Genomic DNA, 23098 nt, shown 5'->3' with positions numbered 1-23098 from the left:
TTGCACTTGAATGACAATTGCGCGGTCATGCAACACTGTACCCATATGACATTTTTATAATTTTTTTGTGACAGATTTATTTTGGTGGTATTTAATCAAGTCTGGGTTTTTATTTTTCTTAAACCAAAAACCACTGAATATTTTGAAAAAAAAAATGTTTTAGTTTTTGTTATAAAATTTTGTAAATAATTGATTTTTCTCCTTCATTGATGTGCGCTAATGAGGCTGCAGTAGTGGGCACTGATGGACACTGATAGGTGACACTGATGAGGAGGCACTGATGGGCATTGACAAGCATCACTGATAGGCAGCACTGACTGGCACTGAAAGGCAGCTCAGATGGGCACTGATATTTGGCATTGATGTGAACTGGTAGGCACTGATATGTGGCATTGATGGGCACTGGCACTGATGGACACTGACAGGTGGCACTGATGGGGCTACACTGATCATCAGGGCACACTGATCATCAGTGCACATGTCCCATCCGCGGAATGCCGATTACCGGCTCTCCTCTCCTCTTGAGCTGCTGTATACCAATAGTGGGAGTTATCTGCCATGCTTTTGCACCTCCAGTTATATCCCCTCCTTACACCCATACATCCATTTATATTTCCCGCCTTACGATAATCAACCAGTCAGGACAGCCTCCCCTGCTACTTCTGGTATGCAATATATTTGATGCACCAAGCATTTTTAATATGCGTTGTATATCATGATATGTGATAAACACACACACAAACTGAGGTTATAACTTCCAAATATTTTGTAAACTGTATAGATCTGTATTCTAGGAAATAAAATGTCTGAACCACCCAAATATCTTTTCATAAATATTTGCATTGCATTTATAGTATTCAATATCATCTACACAACTCTGTACAGATGTAAAAATTGCCACATCTTTTGTAAGCGAACTTTAATGTAGACATGTTTGAAGGACCCTGTGGCATATTAATAAAACTTAGAATAAAGGGATATTACCTCTTGTGGCCACTAGATGGCACATGTACTCTAACATAAGCCACATTATAAAAAGTAAAAAATCTAAAGTTTCTTCACTGCTGTGACATACTTCATAATCTTTATCCAATTGGATAGATTTATAAAATGTTACGTTTACAAACCGATCTTCAATATTTTTCATTGCATCCACTCTATAAAATCTTTATAAGCATGTAATACAGATGCTTATAGCAATTATGTTGCAAAGTACAGCTGAAACACAACTGAGCCAAAATTTTATATTAAATGTTATATCAAGAAACCATCGTTAATGCACAATCTTTAAAAAAATACTACGCATGGTTAGCGTTAATTTAACCCAGCCTTTGGGTCCAAATGAATGTTAAAATGAAAAAATTAAAATATAAAAGGGGAAATATTAGTGTGCATTCAAGACATAACCTGGTTTCATACCGTTTTGGAGGAGGCTTCCTTTAGATAGGAAAGGCACAGGTAAAAAAAAGGAATAAGGAAAGGGAAAAAAAAAAAACACACACACATGAGAAAAAGGCATAGGTTTCTCACCCAAATACTGAAAACAGATCTACACAGAAATACCGATATTTAGGAATGACTCCCAAATGGATATATTTTGAACAGTTTAGGTCTTTAGTCTCGGCATCAGCTATTAAGCTTCCAAAAGGGTCAGCAAAATGTATTTAATGAAGTAAACATGTAACAGACCAAATATATGATGGCCCATAGTCAGCCAGTTGCAACCTTGGGAGATATTCACTAGTAAATGGCAAACATACTATTCAATCACATAGCATTCAGCATGCTCCACACACCTGACTTGAGCAATCTAAAATCATTCCAAATTCTTCAAAAGTTAAGAATGCAGCTAAAATTCTTCACACTCAACCCATGCTCAATCTGCTAGGAGTTCTGCACAAGCATTGTGCTTGAATGCTTTTCTCTCAGTACAACTCTACGGTCCTTAGCTTAAGCCTGCCATACATGGATCGAAAGGCAGCTAGTCCAGCACAGACCTGATTAATTTTGATCCATGCATGGGCAGGCTAGTTGTACACAAGTCAATCAATGTGTGTACAACCATCCTGTCTGTTTTTTCCAGAATGGTTAGTGTTACTGGTTATAGCTAGCAACACTTAACACTGTGTTCGGATATTGGGAAGTTTCTCTGCTGTCAGCATACAACCTGCTGGTTGAACAGAAAGAAAAATTAAACGTATTTAGTGAATAAAGCTCTGCTGACTTCCATCAAACTGTGTGCTGCTCTCTTGATCTGGAGGTCCTACACATGCCCCACTCCCCATTTCCATAACAAATAGGGGAAGGTGTTTTGTTAGTTATTTACAGATGTTAACTGGAGAAGCGATACATTTTTTTGAGATTTCAGTTTATTACACAGATAGTTAAAAAGGCAGCAGATGACTGGCAGGTATAACCTGTATTGTTCCGTAAATGCAGAAAACGTTGGCACAAAAAAAAAAAAAAATGCTGGTTTAGAGATATAGCTTAAGGTAAAAATTACAATTATAAATGTGTGCACTGGAAAGACGCTAAAAGTTTTATGTAACGCTTCCTAGCAGGATATGGTTCTATAATATTTAACCAGCAGGTGGTGCCATTACAGCATACAAAAAAAAAAAAAAAAAATATGTTAGCACAGTTTATATTAAACTTGCACTTGAGACCACTCGGATTTCTTTCAGGGGTGCTTTTGACCTTCTAAGCTGCTTCAACCTTTTGCATTTTCACTGATTTGTATGGGAACAAAAGCAGTTCTGATGTAAACAAAAATGCACATGTACTGTACGCAGATGTATAACCAATTATTTTTATTCTAACAGTGTCAGCTTTATTACTTATTTTACTAACATAATCTACATAGATTATTTTGTTATTTATGTGTTCCTAAAGAAGGTGACACGAAGAGGCCTTTTTATAGAGAAGTGCAGATATCACTAACAGCTCTCTTCTATACACCAGTGTTACTTCACACCGTGATCATAAAATTTAGAGTGCTGTGTGGACCCTTACATGATTGCAAGAAAGGATGGTCACATGACTAACAGGTCACGTGATGAGACTATCCCTTGCTTTTTTTTTTTCTTACAGATTCATTTTAGCCGGTTTTTTGAATTTGGAGTCCCAAAGCAGGCAGAACACTAAGCATATTTGTTCAGCACATCCCTGTGATTTAAAAAATGCACTATAGGTACAGTAAGGACAAAACACCTGCTTTGGAAATGGAGCCAAACAATACAAATATAACTGCATATATTATTCTGCAGCGTGTGTGGATTTTTATTGTTTTTTGCACCCCTTTGATTTCTTCCCTCAGTCCAAAAACATACTGGGAGCTTCCACTTTCATGTTATGCATGCATGTATATGAAGGAATAAAATAAAAAAAGAAAAATATCAAATACAAAATAAAATTAAAATATTAAATTGTTACAGAAAACAACTCCATCCAAAGAGTAAAATCAGTCAGTGAATTACAAATGCCATTCCGTAAATACCATGGAGCTTAATTAAAATTAAGAGAACGGTAACCAGAACAAAACTCATCTCTATCCCATGACCTCCACCTCTGGAGCTAACCAGGACAAAGTTAGTATTTCAGAAGTACACAGTCATTGGCAATTTCTATTCCTATGACAACTACCTTAGGTAAACTACCTAGTTATTAAATACTCCACAATGGGTTTATAGACTAAGAATCTCCATGTGGGACTTCATATCTATGCATACTACAATATGAATAGTGCCATTGAACTGTGTTGTGTCTACCTTATTCTTCCTTCTCAGCTAAATATATGTGGACTGGCCCTCAATGCTGACTTGGTGCAACTGTAACTACAATTATTTGTACTGTTATTCAATTCCCCATATCTGCAAAACTTTATAGAGGAAATATAACATCTGCAGCCAATGTTTTACTTTAATATTTCTAGCACAGCATTCCAATTAACTATAAAGAGACTGTGGGTATGAAGTGAAGTTTTATCCCAAACTTTCCTGTTGATGCCAAACCTCAAGCTGTTCTGTCTTGTAGGTAGTCCCCCCTTGCAACTGCAATGATGTAAGAATTAAAATTTAAAGTGATATTTGAAAAAATCAGAACATTTTAATAACAAAACGTGCCCTATTTGCCTGCTTTGTGCAGTGGTTTTGCACAGAGCAGCCCCAAACCTCTTCTTCTCAGGTCCCCTGCACGTGCTCCTGGCTCCTCCCCCTTGACCAGTGCCCCCCCAATAGCAAGCCACTTGCTATGGAGGCACTGATGCATGCTCACTCCTAAGCCCTGCTCTATGCGCCCATAAGGCACATAGAGCCACGACTCTGCCCCGCCCCCTGCTAGTAGTGATTACAGTTGCTGTCTCAGCCAGTAAGGAGTGAGACCCAGCATACCCGAGACTCCCGTGCACAGTCGCTCGATCAAGAGGGGGCTCGGGTATATATTAGGGGGGCTGTGGGGGGGGGGGGGGGGGAGCAGCACATTGAAGGTTTTTTTTATTACCTTCTTGCATTCTATGCATGAAGATAAAAAAACACCTTCAACCTTTACAACCACTTTAATTTGCAATTAATATTTTGCATTGCTGTTTCCCAAATATATCAGACCCATGGGGCTGCTCTACAGATGGTTCAACCAATAAAATTTCTAAACAATAGCTTTTAATAATTCAAGCTGATGCCAAAACACTGCTTCAAACATGCAGTTGTCACACACAATTTATTAAATTTGAACTGAATACTAACTTTGCCACTGTTGTTCCCTGTAAGAGGAAGGAAGAAAAGTATAAAATGGTAAGACTGGAATCTAAAAATGCAGCTGGACAGAATGTTTTAAAATGCTCTAATGATACTAAAATTCACATAGGAAAAAAAATAATAAAAAGGGGGCATTCAGTAAATTTTCACTCTGGCATAAACTGTAGGGTTTTCTGTATTTTACCTTCTATGGAAATAGTTTAAATCCACTGTCATAGTTAAATTCAATACCCAGAAAAACCTACTCCATTCCTCAGGAGTGTGGTGTAGACAGTTATTAAACACAAGTTGTAAATGGGAAAGGGAAACTGAGACTAGGTCCTGCCAGTAGCTAATATCATGAGCTATAAACATGTTATACCAAATTGGAAGCAAAGGTCTTCCTGAGCCAGGAAAATAAGATTACCATTGGCTTTCAGATATCGGTGTCCAGCCGTGAAGCAGAGAGCAGAATGTCTAAGCTACATGCTGTTCACATCAACAAGCTTACTTACATTTACTTGACCTCTTTTCACTGAAGAGGAAGAGACATGCTTATGCTGGTCCTAAACTAATTTAGCGTTCCCTATGAATGGGTGGACTGTGTGCTATTTGGTACGTTAATACAGAAATTTTAAATACATAGCCATGTTTTGTTTTCTTTTAACTGGGCATAGACCAGGGCACTATCTGCATGGAGTTTACATGTTGTCCCTGTGCTTGCATGTGTTTCCTCCAAATACTCTGGCTTCCTGTCACACTCTAAAGAAATGCTGGTAGGTTAAAAGCAGAACTTCACTCTCTGTCAACACTGACTGTTTTTAATCCTTAGCCCTTTCATGTAGGGGATATCTTCTGATCCCCTGCTGAGCAGAGCAGGCATGCAAGTCTACTCTGCTCCATGGGTGGTCGTGAAATGGGCCTTATGCTGCTAGCATTAGTACATAGAGAGGGAAACAATTTAAAACAAGTACCGTATTTATTCGAGTATAACGCGCAAAATTTTCAACCAAAAAAAGAACTCAAAGTTTGGGTGCGCGTTATAAACGAGGGTTGGTGTGGGGTGACGCGGTGGCGGCCGATCCATTGAGGGCGCAGGCGCAGGCTCTCACTGTACGCGAAGAAAAAAAAAACGTCCCCTGTGCCGGCCCCGCCCCTTTAAGCAGGGGATCGGTTTTTTTTTCTACGTCCCCTTGTCGCGTACAGTGGGCGGCCCGAACTGGCGAGATGCACTGGTGGGGTGACGCAGTGGCGGCCGGTCCATTGAGGGCGCATGTGCTCACAAGAAAGAAGAAGAAAAAACGTCCCCTGTGCCTCTTCATTTCGTATGGTCGCTTCTTCATTTCCTTTCCTCACCCACGCGTTACGGTAAGCATTGCTGTTTTGCTGTGTTCTTCATTTGATAATCATATTCAGTGTTCATATTATTTATTGATATACTGGTACCCGTTAGATGGCAACTCAGGGAATCAAGAGAAAACGTTCTGCATATGACGCTTCATTCAAGCTCAAAGTTGTTGGTCATGCTGAAATTCACGGAAATCGAGCAGCTAGCCGAGAATTCACTGTACCAGAGACGAATGTTAGAGAATGGAGAAAACAGAAAGTCGTCCTGAAAGATATGAATAAAAGCAAAAAAGCACAACGAGGGAGACAAGCCATGTACCCAGACATGGAGAAGGAACTTTATGAATGGATCATTGACCAAAGAAGTAGTGGGTACATTGTCACATCACTCCACATTAGACTTCAAGCCCAAAAGTTTTGCAAAGATTCAACCTTCAAAGCCTCTAATGGATGGACACAAAAGTTTATGAAAAGGCATGGACTTGTAATACGCCAGAAAACAAAGATAGCGCAGAAGCTGCCAAATGATTTAGCAGAGAAGATCACTTCATTCCATACCTTTATAATCAAACAACGCAAGCAGATTCATTTTGAAATTTCACAGATAGGCAATATGGATGAGACCCCCATGTGTTTTGACCTACCAGGCAACAGGACAATTGACAGCAAAGGGAAGCACACAGTCCAGATTAAAACCACAGGCCATGAGAAAACTCATTTTACGGTTGCGTTATCCTGTATGGCAGACGGTTTTAAACTTAAACCAATGGTGATTTTTAAAAGAAAGACTATTCCAAAAGGAGTTAAATTTCCACCAGGTGTCGTGATCCATTGTCATCCTAAAGGATGGATGGATGAGAAGGGCATCATTTTATGGTTAAATAAAGTTTGGAATACTAGACCAGGCGCACTACTGAAGAAATCCATGCTTGTATGGGACCAGTTCCGCTCACACCTGACAGACACTGTGAAAGACAAACTGAAAAGTCTAAAGACATTTCAAGCTGTGATTCCAGGTGGACTAACCTCTATTCTTCAGCCACTCGATGTTGTTTTAAACAAACCCTTCAAAGACAGAGTCAGGGAAAAGTGGATTACCTGGATGAAATCCGAAGACAAAGAATTGACTGCAAAAGGAAACCTCAAGAAACCTGGCCTATCTCTCGTGACATCTTGGATTAAAACATCATGGGAAGACATGCCAAAAGAAATGATCATCAAGAGTTTTTTAAAAACAGGCATCAGCAATAAACTGGACGGCACAGAAGACGACCTGCTGTGGAATTCAGACTCAGAAGAAAGCGAAAGCGAAGAAGCTGGAGAAACAGATGTTCCTGCCAACTGGGACACTGATGATACATTAACTCTAGAAGAATGGAAACAACTCTTTAGTGTATCTGATGATGATGAATCTGACTTTGAAGCATTTTAAATAAATATTGTTACCGGTAATTTTATTTCGGTATTGTGTTTACCTTGTCAATAAATGATTTTTATCATGGCCGCACGTGTTCAACAACGTTTGTCAATTACAATGCTTGGTCTGAGCCGAGGAAAAGTGAAACAAAAATTTTATACCGATTTTTAATCGAAAATTAGGGGTGCGCATTATACACGAGTGCGCGTTATACTCGAATAAATACGGTAAATATGATATATTTCCTATTTCTTCAGTTAATTCCTGGTATCCAGGCCTTGGCAAATGATGTCATGCATCCTAGGAGTCTTCAGGAGGGGTTTTCTCAGCTAAGCACAAAGTCCTGCCTGCATGCCTGAGCAAAGGACAGATGGATTCCAGGAAGCAAATGCTACATGAATCATCTGCCCTTACTCAAGATGGCGATGGCCAGGATCGCTAGGTGGTGTTTTTCAAAGCGATACCTCAGCTAAATAAAGCATGGAGACATGAATGGTGGAGGTTTTTTGTCACATGAAATAGAGTTTTTGGTTTGTGGAGCATAGATGCAATGCAATTGTTGCTGTCCCTTGTACGTATATATACAGTATGTGAGCTAGGGACTAGATTGGAAGCTCTTTGAAGGCAGGGACTGCTGTGAATGTACGCTATGTAAATGTGTTGTGTAAAATGACAGCATGCTTGAAAATAAATGAAAAGCAAAGAGCCTTCTGCCAATCCTTGTGTGAGCCTACTGAGAACTGGAACCCACCATGTTCCTTGCTGACATTCATAAAAGAGTACATGTGGTACTGCGTATACTTGGAGAAGGAATGGGCATGCTGATGCTGAAAGGATTTTAACAAAATTCATTCTAGAGCCCTGTCCGTTTTCATCCTGAAGAATGTACATAAACACATTATATTGTGGCAAAAGTTGTATAAACAGTAACTTCTCTAAAATGGATATTCAAAGAGTTCATAAAGTCCATGTGAGGCACATCAGGGGTTAACTCCGCTGGCTTCCAACACTCAGTGCAGCTCCTCAAGAGACTGAAGGAATCTCTAAAGCAACAAAAAGGAACAGCAGAGAGTGCATGTAAGAGCAGCAAAAAAAGTAAAAGAAAAAGAAAAAAAACACATTTGATAAGGAGTCAAGTGCCTTGCATATGAACTTTATCCACCTTGGGCTGTCATCAAGACCACAACATCACATAGCAGAGGTGATACAATCCACAGACTCTGCGCTTCAAACGGCCATCCCTGTGTGCTGGGGTGGTGGAGATGGAATTGTATTGCATTAATGGGCACAATGGTTATCCCGGGGGTTTCACCACTACCCTATACAAGAACAAATGTTGTATGGCAATAGAGGCAGAGAGTGATGTGGCAGTCTCATTCTCAGGGAAATCATCACCACAGTTATGTGGTGTGGTGGGTGTTCCAGTCTTGTTAATAGAACAGCTGTAGACTTGGTAGCTTGTTAGTCTTTGACTAAGTAATTGACATTAAGGGAAATATGTTTCTGTAAGTGTTTGGGATGGATGGGTTTTTTTTTTCCAGGTGTAGTCTTCTAAATACTGAACTTCCCTAGTTTCCTACAAATCATCCAAACCTCTCTTTTTTGGTATTTTGTTTGAGTTGTGATAACCATTTTAAAAATGGCCCAATAGATGCTTTCTTAACGAATTGAGCTCCAAAAGGTTTTACCTTCATAACCAGGGCATTTTTTTGCTATTCTGCACTGTGCTACTTAAGTTGGCAATTGCGTGGACATGCAACACTATGCAAATTAAATTTATATCATTTATTTCACACAACTAGAGCTTTCTTTTGGTGGTATTTGATCATCACTTGGTTTGTTTATTTTTTATTATCTAAACAAAAAAAAACCTGAAATGTTAAAAAAAAAAAAAACGCACACGAATAAAAATATTTTCCAACTTTGGTTTAAAAAATATCCAATACAATCAAATTTTATCATAAAAATTTAAGCTAAAATGCATTCGGCTACATATATTTGGTGAAAAAAAAAACCCAATAAGTATATATTAATGGGTTTGTATGAAAGTTATAGCATCTACAAACTATTGTATATATATTTGAAAAAAAGTGATCAATCCTGATGTACTGACAGCCCATCTAATTTCTCAAGGCCCTAAAATGCCAGGACAGTACAATTAACACCCAAATGACCCCTTTTGTAAAGTAGACAGTCTTAAGTATTTAGCATGAGGCATGGCAAGTTTTTGGAAGTTGTAATTTTTTTCGAAGATGAATAAATCAAGTAACATTTTTTTTGTCACAATTTTTTTTCTCTATCACCAGTGCAGTACAGTATCGTCATATGACTGGTGTAGGAGTGATCAGGTATACTAATGACAGAATGATTGAAAAAAACAAAAAACAAAACACACACACACAATATTAAATATATAATTTCTTTTTTTTTTTTACTACACGCCATTTTATCACAATAGCTCAGTGTCGCCATAGTGGCACTGTACTACTCTGGGAGGGCATTCAGGGAATGTTTTGTTTTTACACTGTTATTGCTTACAAAGTGACTCACTGAATAAGCAATAGCTTTAGCGGTCATGAATGGCCGTGACCGGTGATTGTTAGTGGTGCACCGAAATGAAAATTCGGGTGCTGAAACTGAAAATTCACAATGCACTTGGCCAAAAACCAAAATGCACAGTTTTTAAAAATTAATATATATTTTTGGAAAAAAAACACACTTTGATTAAAAAAAAAAAAAATTATATATATATATATATATATATATATATATATATATATATATACATATACACACACACATACATATATATATATATATATACACACATACACACACATACATACATACATACACACACATACATACACACACATACATACACACACACACATATATACACACCCCAATTGTTTTGTAAAATATGTAAGAGGATGTTGCGACAAGTAAATAGATACCAAACATGTCATGCTTCAAAATTGCGCACGCTCATGGAATGGCGTGAAACTGCGGCACTTGAAAATCTCCATGGGTGATGCTTTAAAAATTTGTACAGGTTAGCAGTGTAAAGTTAGAGGAGGCCTAGTGCAAAATTTATGGATTTTGCTCAGACGTTCGTGGCGATACCTCACATGTGTGGCTCGAACACCATTTACATAAGCCTACGTATGTGTTCAACACTATGTGCAAGCACGGGGGGATGGGGGCACGTTAAACTTTTTAAAAAAATTTATTTAATTTTTTTGTTTGCACTGTTCCTTTTAAAAAAAATTGTAATCACTTTTAATCTTATCACAAGAAATGCATGCATCCCTTGTGATATAAATAATTAGTGACAGGTCCTTTTTATGGGGTCAATAAGACCCAACATCTCTCCTCTGCAATGTAAAGCATTACATAAAAAAAATAAAAAAAAATAAAAAAAAAGCATTGATCTAGGGGCTTTAAAAAAATAAAAAATGGCCGGAACCGGAAGTGACATCACTCTGGTTCTCCAAGGGCATAGAGATGGGTGGTGGCCATCTTTCCTTCTCTCATCTCTATGCCCAACACCGGGATCGATTGTTTGTCAGGTAAGACTGAACAACCAAGCGGCTCCGGTTGGGCGACGGCAAGGAGCGAGGTTTTTTTTCGGCACCTGTATCGGTGCTTTTTTTTTTCCATTTCACGTTTCGGCCACTGGAATTTCAGTGCAGCCCTAGTAATTGGTTAAGCTAATCACATAGTACAAGTAGTCAGTTACCATGAGATTGCTGTGGGCCAATCACACATCACAACAGTAAGCAAGCTGTTCATGAATGTAGCCCCAGTCATGACAGGTTGTTTACATTGTTATCATGTGATTGCTATGACCAATCATAGCAATCACTAGATACCTGGTTACCAGTAACAGTGATCCGCTGTGTCTGGATGACACAGTGGTCTCAGGAAGGGCATGCTGCTCACTCCTAATTAGGTGCAGGCTCAATTACATATACACACACACACGTGACTGAGCCTACATGTGTCGCCCCTCTGCAGTAAATGTACTGTTCAGGGCAACAAGTGGTTAATTGCTGAATGCACCTAATGACATCATATGTGACGGAATGCATAGGGCAGAGCTATATACCCACGCTATCACGCATGCCCGATGGTCATCTTTGTTTCTGGAAATTCGGATTCTGGCAGGTTTTTTTTTTGGACATGCGGTTTTACTTGGTTGCTACGCAAGTGCATTTACCTAACAAATTGTTCTTGTATGGCGGTTTTATACTATGTGGAGTGTCTTTTTTTCATTGCATGTATCTGGTACAATATTGATCCTGCTGACCTGATCCTAAGTGGTGCTGAGGAGTTTTCAACAAGCTGTGGAGGAGTGTTTAGCTTTATTATGATATCTTTGGGCATTATGGAGTAACGGTAGTATGGAAGAAGACTGTCTTTTATGCCTGGGGAAGGCCGGTTTTCTAAAAATGAAAAAAAAAAAAAAAAAAAAAAAAAAAAAAAAAAGTTCTTATGACCGTTCCTTGGTAATTTGTTAAGCCTTGCATGAAGGCGAGAGATGTCACCTTAGCTATATGTGAAGTTCAGTTTCCATCACAGCATTTGGGACGTTTTTTTCTCTATGGCTTTCTAAATTTCAACTGATGGACACTTTTATGGATTTCTTTCTCTTTGTTCACTTATAAGTTTTTGGTTTATGGTATATCATGATTTGCACTTTAAAGTCGCTTTATTTGTCACTCATGAATTTATGATTATGACATGATTATCTACTTATTGTTGCTCATAATACAGTAAATATAATTGCGTCTCATTACTTTTGTTACTTACGGTTTTGTGCCCCCCCCCACAGGGATATATCTGTATTACTGTATTTTTATTTTTATTTATTTTTGCATATTTTCCTCTGGACGCTGCACTGGGTTGTATACACATTTTCCCATACTTGGTATCAGGGTATAGTGCTAGCTACTGAGTACAGATTTTCTAATTTTTAAAATTGCTGAATGAGAATGACAGCTTATTGCTGGTGAATCCCGTATGTTTGTTCTATTTGAGATATGATGATGCCAATTCATTTCCGAGTACAAAATTCTGAAAGTTGTTCCCATTCCTTCTTAAGATCGTTCTCTAGAAAGTCACAATCTAAGATGCACAAACCTCACGAGGATATTTCGGAATGGAGAGAACGTTATATTATGCATATGGTGTTGCACCAAGCAGTCTCAATTTGGCTTTAAATTTACATTTATCGTTTGAGCTTTACTTTGGTCACTTATGAGGCATGCTGCACCTTATGGTCCTGCCTGGCAATCTCATCTATTAAATGTGTATGTAAAGATTACTCCTATACCAGCAAGACTGGCTTGAGAAAAAGGTAGAGTAGCCATACCACCTCCATGCCCACCAGCATTTGACATCCCACAAGACATTCCTCTAGCTGTCTGACTGACTCACATGGCTCCCTGAGTATTTAAAGGCTGTTGTAAGCACAGAGTCTTTGGACTCGATCACCTCTATGTACTGTTGAGGTGTGGATGACAGCCCCCAGAGGATAAAGTTCATATGACTTGGTGCATGATTGCTTATCAAATGTGAGCTGCCAATTCTTGTTTTTATCAATAAATGTAGTTTTTTATTGCACTTAGAGGCACCTTCTACTGCTCCTATTTAATTCATCCTCATTACTGAGTGCAAAGTGGTTGAGTCTGCTATAATCACTTGATCTGTACCAGACTGATAATAACTGCAGGAAAAAAAAAAAAGCAGCGTGATAAACATTTCTGGGAGAATTTTGTACACAGAAGCATCTAGTTGTAATGATCACATGAAATGGCATTTTTGAAAATTGTTATGTTATGATGTATTGACAAATTCATCAGTGTCAAGTGCTTATGTTTAAAGTTGAATTCCAGCCATACAGTTAAATACGGAGTATGGCCAAAGCTTTTTTCGTCATACTTCTCCTCTGGGTCACAGATGTGCAATTACTCTTGCACTCCTGTAACCCAGAATCAGACGCCACAGAGCCAGTCCAAGCTCTGCAAGGATCATGGATGTCAGGATCCACTTAGATATCTGACCAGCAGCTGGCTCAGCCTCTCAGGATGCCGCTGAGAGCCTGAGCCAGCTTCTCAAGCCCCCTCCCCAGCACGGCAGTCCACTGTACTATGGAGGGGTAGAACAGGGAGCCGGTGACTGACAGCCACCACTCTCTGCTTAGAGCAGACCAATAACTGAGCAATCATGTGACTGCTCAGTTTTCAGTCCTAGAATTTATTTTTATTTCCCACACTTATTTTATTATACAGGCAAATTGCATAGAAGTGAACCTTTACCTATTTAAAATATTTGCAATTCTTTTCAGTCATGTCCCCCCCCCCCCCCCTAATTTACTCACTCCTGCCACATGTTTGTTACTACAGCACAAGGGACAAGTGTACACTATTGTACCCTCTTTATAAACAAAGCTGCTGCTCAAAGTAGAATGTATTTTGCACCTAGAGTGATTGTTTTAAAAAAAATTATCAGGGCTAAGGAGCGTGGGTCAGTGTACTTTTAATACAATTCACTGGTACATTACGATAAAAGTCATCTCCCTCTCCCCAGTCTGAGTGCACAATCAGAGAATAGCAGCACAGTGATGAGGTTCTCCCTTCCTGTAAGCACTGTAAACGCTCTGAAATGAAGTCTTATTGGCTGCTTTTTCTGGTTTCGTTTTGGATGTTAAAATTAGTTGTATTCATCAGATAAAAGTCCATAGAGAGACTAGGTTATCCAAGAAATGCTAAAACTTTGCTTTACTCAGAATGTCAAATCTATTTCTTCTGTAATCACCTCAAGTGCCCGCATACAGTATCACACAATTCTGTGCAATTTCTCTTGCCTTACAGAGAACTGTACTCTGAACCAGGAAACTTATTGCCTCATGTTCAGAGCCACTGAGAAAAATAGAAAATGCCAGCAGCTTTGTGAATTTAGAGAACTGGGAAGCTAAGCATACAACACTAATGCCAGGATAAAAATAAAAGCTGCAAAATGGATTATTGTTGACCCTGATTTAGGCTTAAATGCAAATTTTTAATATTTGAATTGATAGTATATGTAAGACGTATATGAGGTATGTAGGGTACTAGCCATAAGAGTCGTACATTTTTACGTTTACTGTGACAACTATAAGGAGATCGGAAAAATAAGGACTCTTACATACAACATTGCAATGAACAGGGATAATGGCCAGCGATTGGACCAAGACATATCTAAATTCTTCAATTACTGTACAACATCTTTTATGGTCACATGTAAACCCGGAAACTTGGTTTTGGTATAGAATGCCTGCATTTTTTGAGGGGGCTGAAAGATGGTAAAAATCGGTTAATCAGCTGCCTCCTACCCACCCTATTAATGGGACAAAAGGTATAGCTGTCAGCGATCATTTGCACACTTGTCTGAATAGACATCTTTAACCAATATCTTGTACCATAAGTATGTCTCCAGCAACAGGTAAATTGTCCTCACTATTTTGAGTGAATAAACAGCATTTCCATGTTAAAAGACAAACAAAAATAAGAGTCATTAGAGCATTTGAAATCACTCTGTAGAGCAATATAAAAAAAAAAAACTGTACACAATTTCAATATGCCAAGTATGCATAAAAGAAAAACATATCTCATGCACAAATGATATTGCATGCCATATCTACCTACCCATTTTGTGGTTTATCACCCAGGTTTTCCATTTGTCCTCTTCTCTGCACATCAGCCCCATCGTGTGCAGCCGCATTAGCATACTGGTTGACAGCTGAATTGTAGCTGGCAGGCTGCCGTGGGACATTAACTGCAGCTTTAGTTGCACTTAAAGCAGGTGACTGGCCATCTGTGGCAGATCTATAAGTGGCATGCACTCCAGATGTGGTGGGGGGAGGTGGGTTGACTGCAGACAGCAGGGATAAAGCAGAAGGCTGAGGGGAGGACTGGGTTGCAGATGCTGGGGAAAAGGCAGAGGATGGTGATGGGATTGAAGCAGGTTTTAAAGAGGATGGGGCTCCAAATGGTCTAGGTGCTTTGTTGTAGGTCATATTGGCTGAAGTGGTGACTTTGGATGCAGCGGGTGTAGCGGGAGTTGCAATAGGCACAGGCTTTATTATTTCTTTAGGTGATTCCTATGTGTAAAAACAAAAAAACAAAAACACACACCAACCACATGCAAGAAACTCAGCATGGCATATCCTTAAAATGCACAGATGTCTCGAATTTTAATGTACCATCTGATGGTAACTAATTCAAATGAGTCAATAGCCCCAGAGCAAAAACTCTAACCTTTCAAAGCCCCAGTTCCCATGTGAAACATAAATAAATGCAATCTTGTGATAAGAATATCATGTTATTATAAATCGCACTGTACTAAGGCTAACCATACACGCTTAGATTTTTCTCATTTGAACAAAATTAAGGAATCTACAGTGCAGGCTATTGCATTTAGACTGCAAACCCCATATCCATCTGAATACCAGAACAATCACTGCATCTGATTGGATAGTCATTGTTTAGCCAACATTTTGTTGAGCTGGGTGAGGAGACAACACCACTCACAGCACATTCAGCTGATTCTACAGGGATAGACCAAAATTTCTAGCTGTGTATGGTTAGCTTAAAGCAGATGGTACACTGAGGTCTACCACATCTATGCAATCAAATATGTGCATTGTGCAACATCTGGAAAGCCCAGAATTCTGAAAGTAACTGCCTATTACTGGAAATGTTAAAACATGGTTATTACTTGTATTGCATAGTTCCATTGTTCCAGTTTGGACCAATGTAAGTATGCATATATCTCAATACCTGAGCAATCCCTTTCGAAGCTGCAAATCACTGTAGTAGTCAATGATTTTTAGTCTAGTGTAGAGCAGCTGCCCTTCTGCATAGTAACTACAGGGGTTGCTGGCTCGGTACTGCCACCATTCACAGAACGCATTGTATTTTTTTTTTCTCAATTAATACAAGGTGTTTTTTGATTGGACAAGGGAGAGATCATGACTTTACTGCCCTACATCTCCACCTTGTTCAGTCAGAGAAGTCCTTGTTTCTATTCAAGTCCTGCAAATGGATGTTGTTACTATGCAGAAGGGCTGCCACTCAGCACTGTTATCTCTATGGATGCACCGATACCCTTTTTATCAGTAAGTATAAAGTACCGATACTTATGGTCAAGTACTTGCCGATACCGAGTGCAGATGCTTTGCGGTGTGATTTTTGTACATACAAAATGAATGGGCACAAATCGCACTGAAAAGAATGGCATGCGATTTGAACAGGAATGTGGTGCAATTCCAGTCTGAATCGCATGCAGTTTCCCCACGCTCCTGTGTGAACCCCGGCTTGCTTGTTATCGTGATTTCAGCTTGGGTTCACACAGGAGCGGTGCAGAAAACCATATGTGATTCGGACAGGAATCGCACCATATTCCTGTTCAAATCTCATGCCATTCTTTGCAAAGTGATTTGCATCCATTCAATTCTATACCGACGCAAGTCACACCGCAAAGTTTCAGTTATCAGGGGCATTTTCACGAGTACTCATGAAAATACTCGGTATTGGTGCATCCCTAGTTATTACTCTACTATGGCAACTTGTAGCTTCCACAGGATCACTCAGGTATGATATATGCATACTTACATTGGTTCAAGCTGAACCAATGTACAGTGGGGCAAAAAAGTATTTAGTCAGCCACCAATTGTGCAAGTTCTCCCAATTAAAAAGATGAGAGAGGCCTGTAATTGGCATCATAGGTAGACCTCAACTATGAGAGACAAAATGAGAAAACAAATCCAGACAATCACATTGGCTGATTTGGAAATAATTTATTTGCACATTATGGTGGAAAATAAGTATTTGGTCACCTACAAACAAGCAAAATTTCTGGCTCTCACAGACCTGTACCTTCTTCTTTAAGAGGCTCCTCTGTCCTGCACTCATTACCTGTATCAATGGCACCTGTTTGAACTTGTTATCAGTATAAAAGACACCTGTCCACAACCTCAAACAGTCACACTCCAAACTCCACTATGGTGAAGACCAAAGAGCTGTCGAAGGACACCAGAAACAAAATTGTAGACCTGCACCAGGCTGGGAAGACTGAATCTGCAATAGGCAAGCAGCTTGGTGTGAACAAATCAACTGTGGGAGCAATAAATAGAAAATGGAAGACATACAAGACCACTGATAATCTCCCTCGATCTGGGGCTCCACGCAAGATCTCACCCCGTGGGGTCAAAATAATCACAAGAACTGTGAGCAAAAATCCCAGGACAACACGGGGGGGACCTAGTGAATGACCTGCAGAGAGCTGGGACCAACGTAACAAAGGCTATCATCAGTAACACACTACGCCGCCAGGGACTCAGATCCTGCAGTGCCAGACGTGTCCCCCTGCTTAAGCCAGTACATGTCTGGGCCCGTTTGACATTTGCTAGAGAGCATTTGGATGATCCAGAAGAGGATTGGGAGAACGTCATGTGGTCAGATGAAACCAAAATAGAACTGTTTGGTAGAAACACAACACGTCGTGTTTGGAGGGGAGAGAATGCCGAGTTGCATCCAAAGAACACCATACCTACTGTGAAGCATGGGGGTGGTAACATCATGCTTTGGGGCTGTTTCTCCGCAAAGGGACCAGGATGACTGATCAATGTACAGGACAGAATGAATGGGGCCATGTATCGTGAGATATTGAGTGCAAACCTCCTTCCATCAGCAAGGGCATTGAAGATGAAACGTGGCTGGGTCTTCCAACATGACAATGATCCCAAACATACCGCCCGAGCAACGAAGGAGTGGCTTCATAAGAAGCATTTCAAGGTCCTGGAGTGGCCTAGCCAGTCTCCAGATCTCAACCCATAGAAAACCTTTGGAGTGAGTTGAAAGTCTGTGTTGCCCAGCGACAGCCCCAAAACATAACTGCTCTAGAGGATATCTGCATGGAGGAATGAGCCAACATACCAGCAACAGTGTGTGCCAACCTTGTGAAGACTTACAGGAAACATTTGACCTCTGTCATTGCCAACAAAGGATATATAACAAAGTATTGAGATGAACTTTTCATATTGACCAAATACTTATTTTCCACCATAATTTGCAAATAAATTATTTCCAAATCAGCCAATGTGATTGTCTGGATTTTTTTTTCTCATTTTGTCTCTCATAGTTGAGGTCTACCTATGATACCAATTACAGGCCTCTCTCATCTTTTTAAGTGGGAGAACTTGCACAATTGATGGCTGACTAAATACTTTTTTGCCCCACTGTAAGTATGCAACAAAATTCATACCTAAACAGTTTAAAAAGGATTCTTAGCTTTGCATAGACTTGCTGAGCAGTGCCATCACTTGTACGGCTAATGATAATCCTTACTGAAATTACTCCCAGCTCAGTCAATGGAAACGTTTCCAGCCACCAGGGCAGCCTGAAGATAAGCATCTGTCTATCTCTGCCTTTAGATCATGGTTTCTAAAATTCCTCATACTGCTGAGAACTGACTCCCCTGATTCTAATGTATCTATTGGTCAGAGTGGATGCCATGACAGTGACAATCCAATTTTCAGTAGCTTTATTTTGCTTGATGTTGGATGGAATAGCATTAGGTGTAATGGTTAGTGCGTAGTCTGGAACCCGCAGAAGCAGAATTTAATAAAAACCTACACGCAAGCCCCTTTTATTAACACAATTTTATTGATGATTTTATGCTAGCATTCACGTTATTCTGTCCTCTGCTCCACCCTTAGCAACATCTGTTGTGCAGCAACAAACACAAATCTGTCTTAGTTAACTGCTTAGCACGTCTATGCAAGCTATGTCATTTTGAACATTAGCTATTTAAAACACAATTGCAGAAACTGGACTATAGCCAGACCATAGTTAGATGCACAATTGCTTCATAAAACTACTATGTTCAGCAATAAAAGCAACTCTGAAAAAAATTTGCTTAAGCTATCACCAAGCATTGACCCATACAGTTGGTCCAATAAAAGAAGCAATGATTTATAAATGACTTAGATTTCAGCTGACTAAATGCCAGCAAAGCATGTTATTTAAAGAATGAGAATCTTGTATCAGAAAAAAAATCTGCACTATAGCAATAAAAAACATATGTTTAATGATTTCCTTACAGTAACCATGCATGCCAGAATCTGGAATGACTATGTGATCAAAATATATTTTACATTTATAATGAAACACCAGCAAACAAAGTACATGCCAAATGGATATTTTGGGAGAACTTACAACTTGTGCAGGATTCTGATTGGTCTTTGAAGCAGCTGCAGCTCTACAAGAGAAAAAAAAACAAAAAAAGGTTATATTCTAAACAAACCCCCTTTTTCATACATCAGCCTTAGTTTTATTTAGGCTGCATGACATCTGTGCATTCTGAGAATACGCAATGAATGCATGCCCTGCTTGCGTTGCCATTCATTATGGCACCCTAAAATGCAACCAGCAGAAGTGTGCTTTCAAGAAAACAAAACAAAAAAAAAAAAAAAAAAAAAACACAAAGCTCAATGCCCGAAAAGGTGCAGGAGCTTCTTTGGAGCATTTGTCACATAGGCCAGCCCATTCAGGTGCACAGGTTGCCCTATGCTTGTGAGAAAAAAAAAAAAATGCACACTAACATGATGCTAATGTGAAATCTGTAAAATGGTGAATCTAATGCGCAATTTATAGCAACACAGAGAGTTGGTTGTTACCTTAACATGTTTGGTGCTCTATGCCAACAGAAGAGCTAGCAGAAAAACAAACTTGGTTTGCATTAGAGAAAGATTGCTCTTGAAACATGATTTAACAATAGCAAGGGCCAATACAATTTTAAGCCAAGTGAAATGCTGTGCCTGAGGCAAGACTCAGTCAAGGGACTACTGGCATCATACAGGATCTCTCACTCACAGGGTACATATACAGGCCCAATGCAAAAAGGTACAATAAACAAGCAATTCATCTAAACTGCAATGCAGAGCTGGACATACACAGAACAAGTACTCAATTGGGCAAAGCTCACTACAGCACATTGTTAACTTTACTACTTTTTTTTTCCTGCAATCCTTAGACAATAAAAGCACAACAAAAACTAAACAAAATGCATTTTTTTGTTAGTTTACAAATAAATCAAAATTACTGAATATAAAACGTGCACATTTTATTCTGTTATATGTCCCATTTCAAGTGACACCAAAATTATGATTCTGGTACAAAGCATCGCAAAAGTAATTTACAAATTAAAAAAAAACAAAACGATTTCAAAAACGGGAAATGTGTAAATATGTGTTAAGTATGTAAAATACTGACAAAACAAAAGAGTTTCAATATTAATAGTTAAATCAAAAAAAAAAAAAAAAAAAACAGCAGGAAAAAAGTAGCAGCTGAAGAGAGGAGACTAAGGAGTTAGGGCTGATTAGCGTAAACCAAGGGTAAAATAAGGAGTTTAAAAAAAAAAAAAAAAAAGACTTACTTGTCAGGTTCCTTTAATTGATATCATTTGCACATATCATTTTCAGATCTCAATACATCCCTTTGATTTGCAGATGAAAGCACAGAATGATACAATAGTAACAATATGTTACTTTGCATCTTTGTATAACTGTGTCTTGGGCAGTTTCATTTTTTTTTTTTTTTTTTTTTTTTTTTTTTTTTTTTTACACACAGCTACCGACACTTCTGAGTACACAGTAATGCTGGCTTTGTCTAATCATAGCCTGCAACTAGTTAAGCAAATCAGGTTTGTCTATTGTTGTGACTTAAGCCTTGTATCGCACAAATGGGCCAAAAACTGACCAACTTTCGGCCCGTTTATACAGCTGTATGGAAAACAAGCATCTGACCCGCATCCAACCAACGCTTGGCCACAAGTGCTGATCAGTGTGTTCTGGGGGCAGGGGGGTAGACCCTGTCAACAGCACAGTTGGGGAGATCGCCATACTTACACCTCCTGTGTTAGTATGGCAATCTCAGTTTTTTTTTCCCTGGTTGGTCTAATGCAGCAGGGATATGCGAATGACTTTGCAAATGGGAATAGGAACTCTAGTCTCTCTTGACAACCCTGTCCCTAGCACGGTTTCCGTGCCTAGTACACCTACACAGACCAACTTATGTTCATTGGAATAACCCTCCAGGTCAACGGAAGAACAGCTTCTCGGAATACTAGAAAAGGAAAAAAAAAAAAAAGGAGTATCCTACTAGGTCAAAAAATGATCGTAGCGAAAGTTATATTGTATATCTATGGAGAGGGAGTCATCCACAAAACACAATACTTGAAAAGCTCGTTTGGCTGCACTTCTGTAGATCACAGGAGTGCAATTCGTTCTGCACTCCTGTGACGTGTTTTCAGCTGACAGCAAGCAAAAGTCTGCTGTTGGCTGGCGTCACTCAGCTGGTCCAGGCTGGGGAAAGAGCACGACTTTAAATTGGGATACACCCAGATGTCTGGACCTGCACCTGACTCAGCCTCTCAGCTGCTTCCTCCCCCTCCACAGCCCAGAGCTCCAGTGAGTGCTGGGGGAGGGGGTAAGGCAGACAGCAGTGACTGACAGAGCTCAAACCGGCAGGGAGAACAGTAATCAGTGGTGTCTGATCCCTCAGTTGTCAGCCTTAAACTAGCATGGGACAGATGCAGCATCGGACCGATAATGCATCCACCTGGGTAAGCATGATTTTAAAATAAATAAATCCCATACTTTTTTTTTTTTTTCTTTTAAAAAAGGGGACAATTCCTCTTACCTCTAAACCATCTAGATTTAAGTATTAAGTTTCTAATTTCCTAACACAGAAGTCCTCTAATAATAATTTCACATTGGTAGATTTTTGTGATCAGCTGTTGGAAGTGTCCACATGCAAAGTTATGTCATTTAAAACGCTATTAGTTGTGCTGCCATAACACTTAAAATGAACAGTAAAAACATGCTCCATTTCTTGCAGCTGACAAATGCTTTTACAACAGAATAAATTTGCTGAAGGGAACTTTTCAAAAAGTATTAAAAAAGGAAGACAAGAAATGTCTATACTACATATAAAAGCAAAGAAAATAAAAAAATTACTATTTCCACTTTATCTGGTCCATTTTATGCTCATGTTAAAAAGGTTGTCACATTAAAAATGAAAAACAAAAAACACATCTAACACCACTGCTGACCAGCAGAGCTGTCCGTTTACAAACCCTGCATATCCACTGTACACATTGATTTTTTTCATGCAAGAACTGCTTTCTAACTACAAAAATTCAATGGGAATGCAAATGGCAAGCTTAGTCAAGGTCAGAAGCATCCTAAACTGAACCTAAATGCAAGCTGAATTCACCTGTATGCTTGCTGCATTTTTATATCCACGATGTGGTATCAAAAAGTTTTGAGACTAGTTTTGTAACACGCCAACAGATGGCAGCACAAGGCTGCACACACAGTTACGGGGATCACCAACCTTCATAAGACACTGTGCCAAAAGACACTGTCCTGTGTACATCGGGAGCTATGCAACTAGTGCTATTCTGACCACGTGCATTACCACGTCTGCCATTTCATCATGGACAGCAAGCTAGAACAAAGAGCAAACATGAAATTCTGCATGAAACTGGGCAAATC

The 23098-nt window shown here is 39.3% G+C and overlaps 1 protein-coding gene across 5 annotated transcripts in view; it reads right to left on the bottom strand.

Annotated features, from left to right (window-relative positions):
* The window catches only part of PDLIM5 (PDZ and LIM domain 5), a 231011-nt gene that overhangs the window by 111361 nt on the left and 96552 nt on the right, over positions 1-23098 (bottom strand). For 2 of the 5 annotated variants that reach the window (XM_089691630.1, XM_089691635.1), the window contains exons 4-5: positions 19758-19800; positions 15186-15640 (exon numbers count right to left, since the gene is read on the bottom strand). In XM_089691630.1, the coding sequence (XP_089547756.1) occupies positions 15186-15640; positions 19758-19800 (498 nt within the window). Of the gene's footprint in view, positions 1-1419; positions 1438-4739; positions 4757-15185; positions 15641-19757; positions 19801-23098 lie in introns of all 5 variants that reach the window. The other 3 variants (XM_089691632.1, XM_089691631.1, XM_089691634.1) reach the window with 3 other exon arrangements.

This window comes from Staurois parvus, unplaced genomic scaffold (genome assembly GCF_062004578.1).
Source record: "Staurois parvus isolate SC_StPar_1 unplaced genomic scaffold, SC_StPar_1.0 ptg000566l, whole genome shotgun sequence".
Lineage (NCBI taxonomy): Eukaryota > Metazoa > Chordata > Amphibia > Anura > Ranidae > Staurois > Staurois parvus.
Note: the sequence above shows the minus strand (reverse complement) of the source record. Positions and strands in the feature narration are given on the sequence as shown.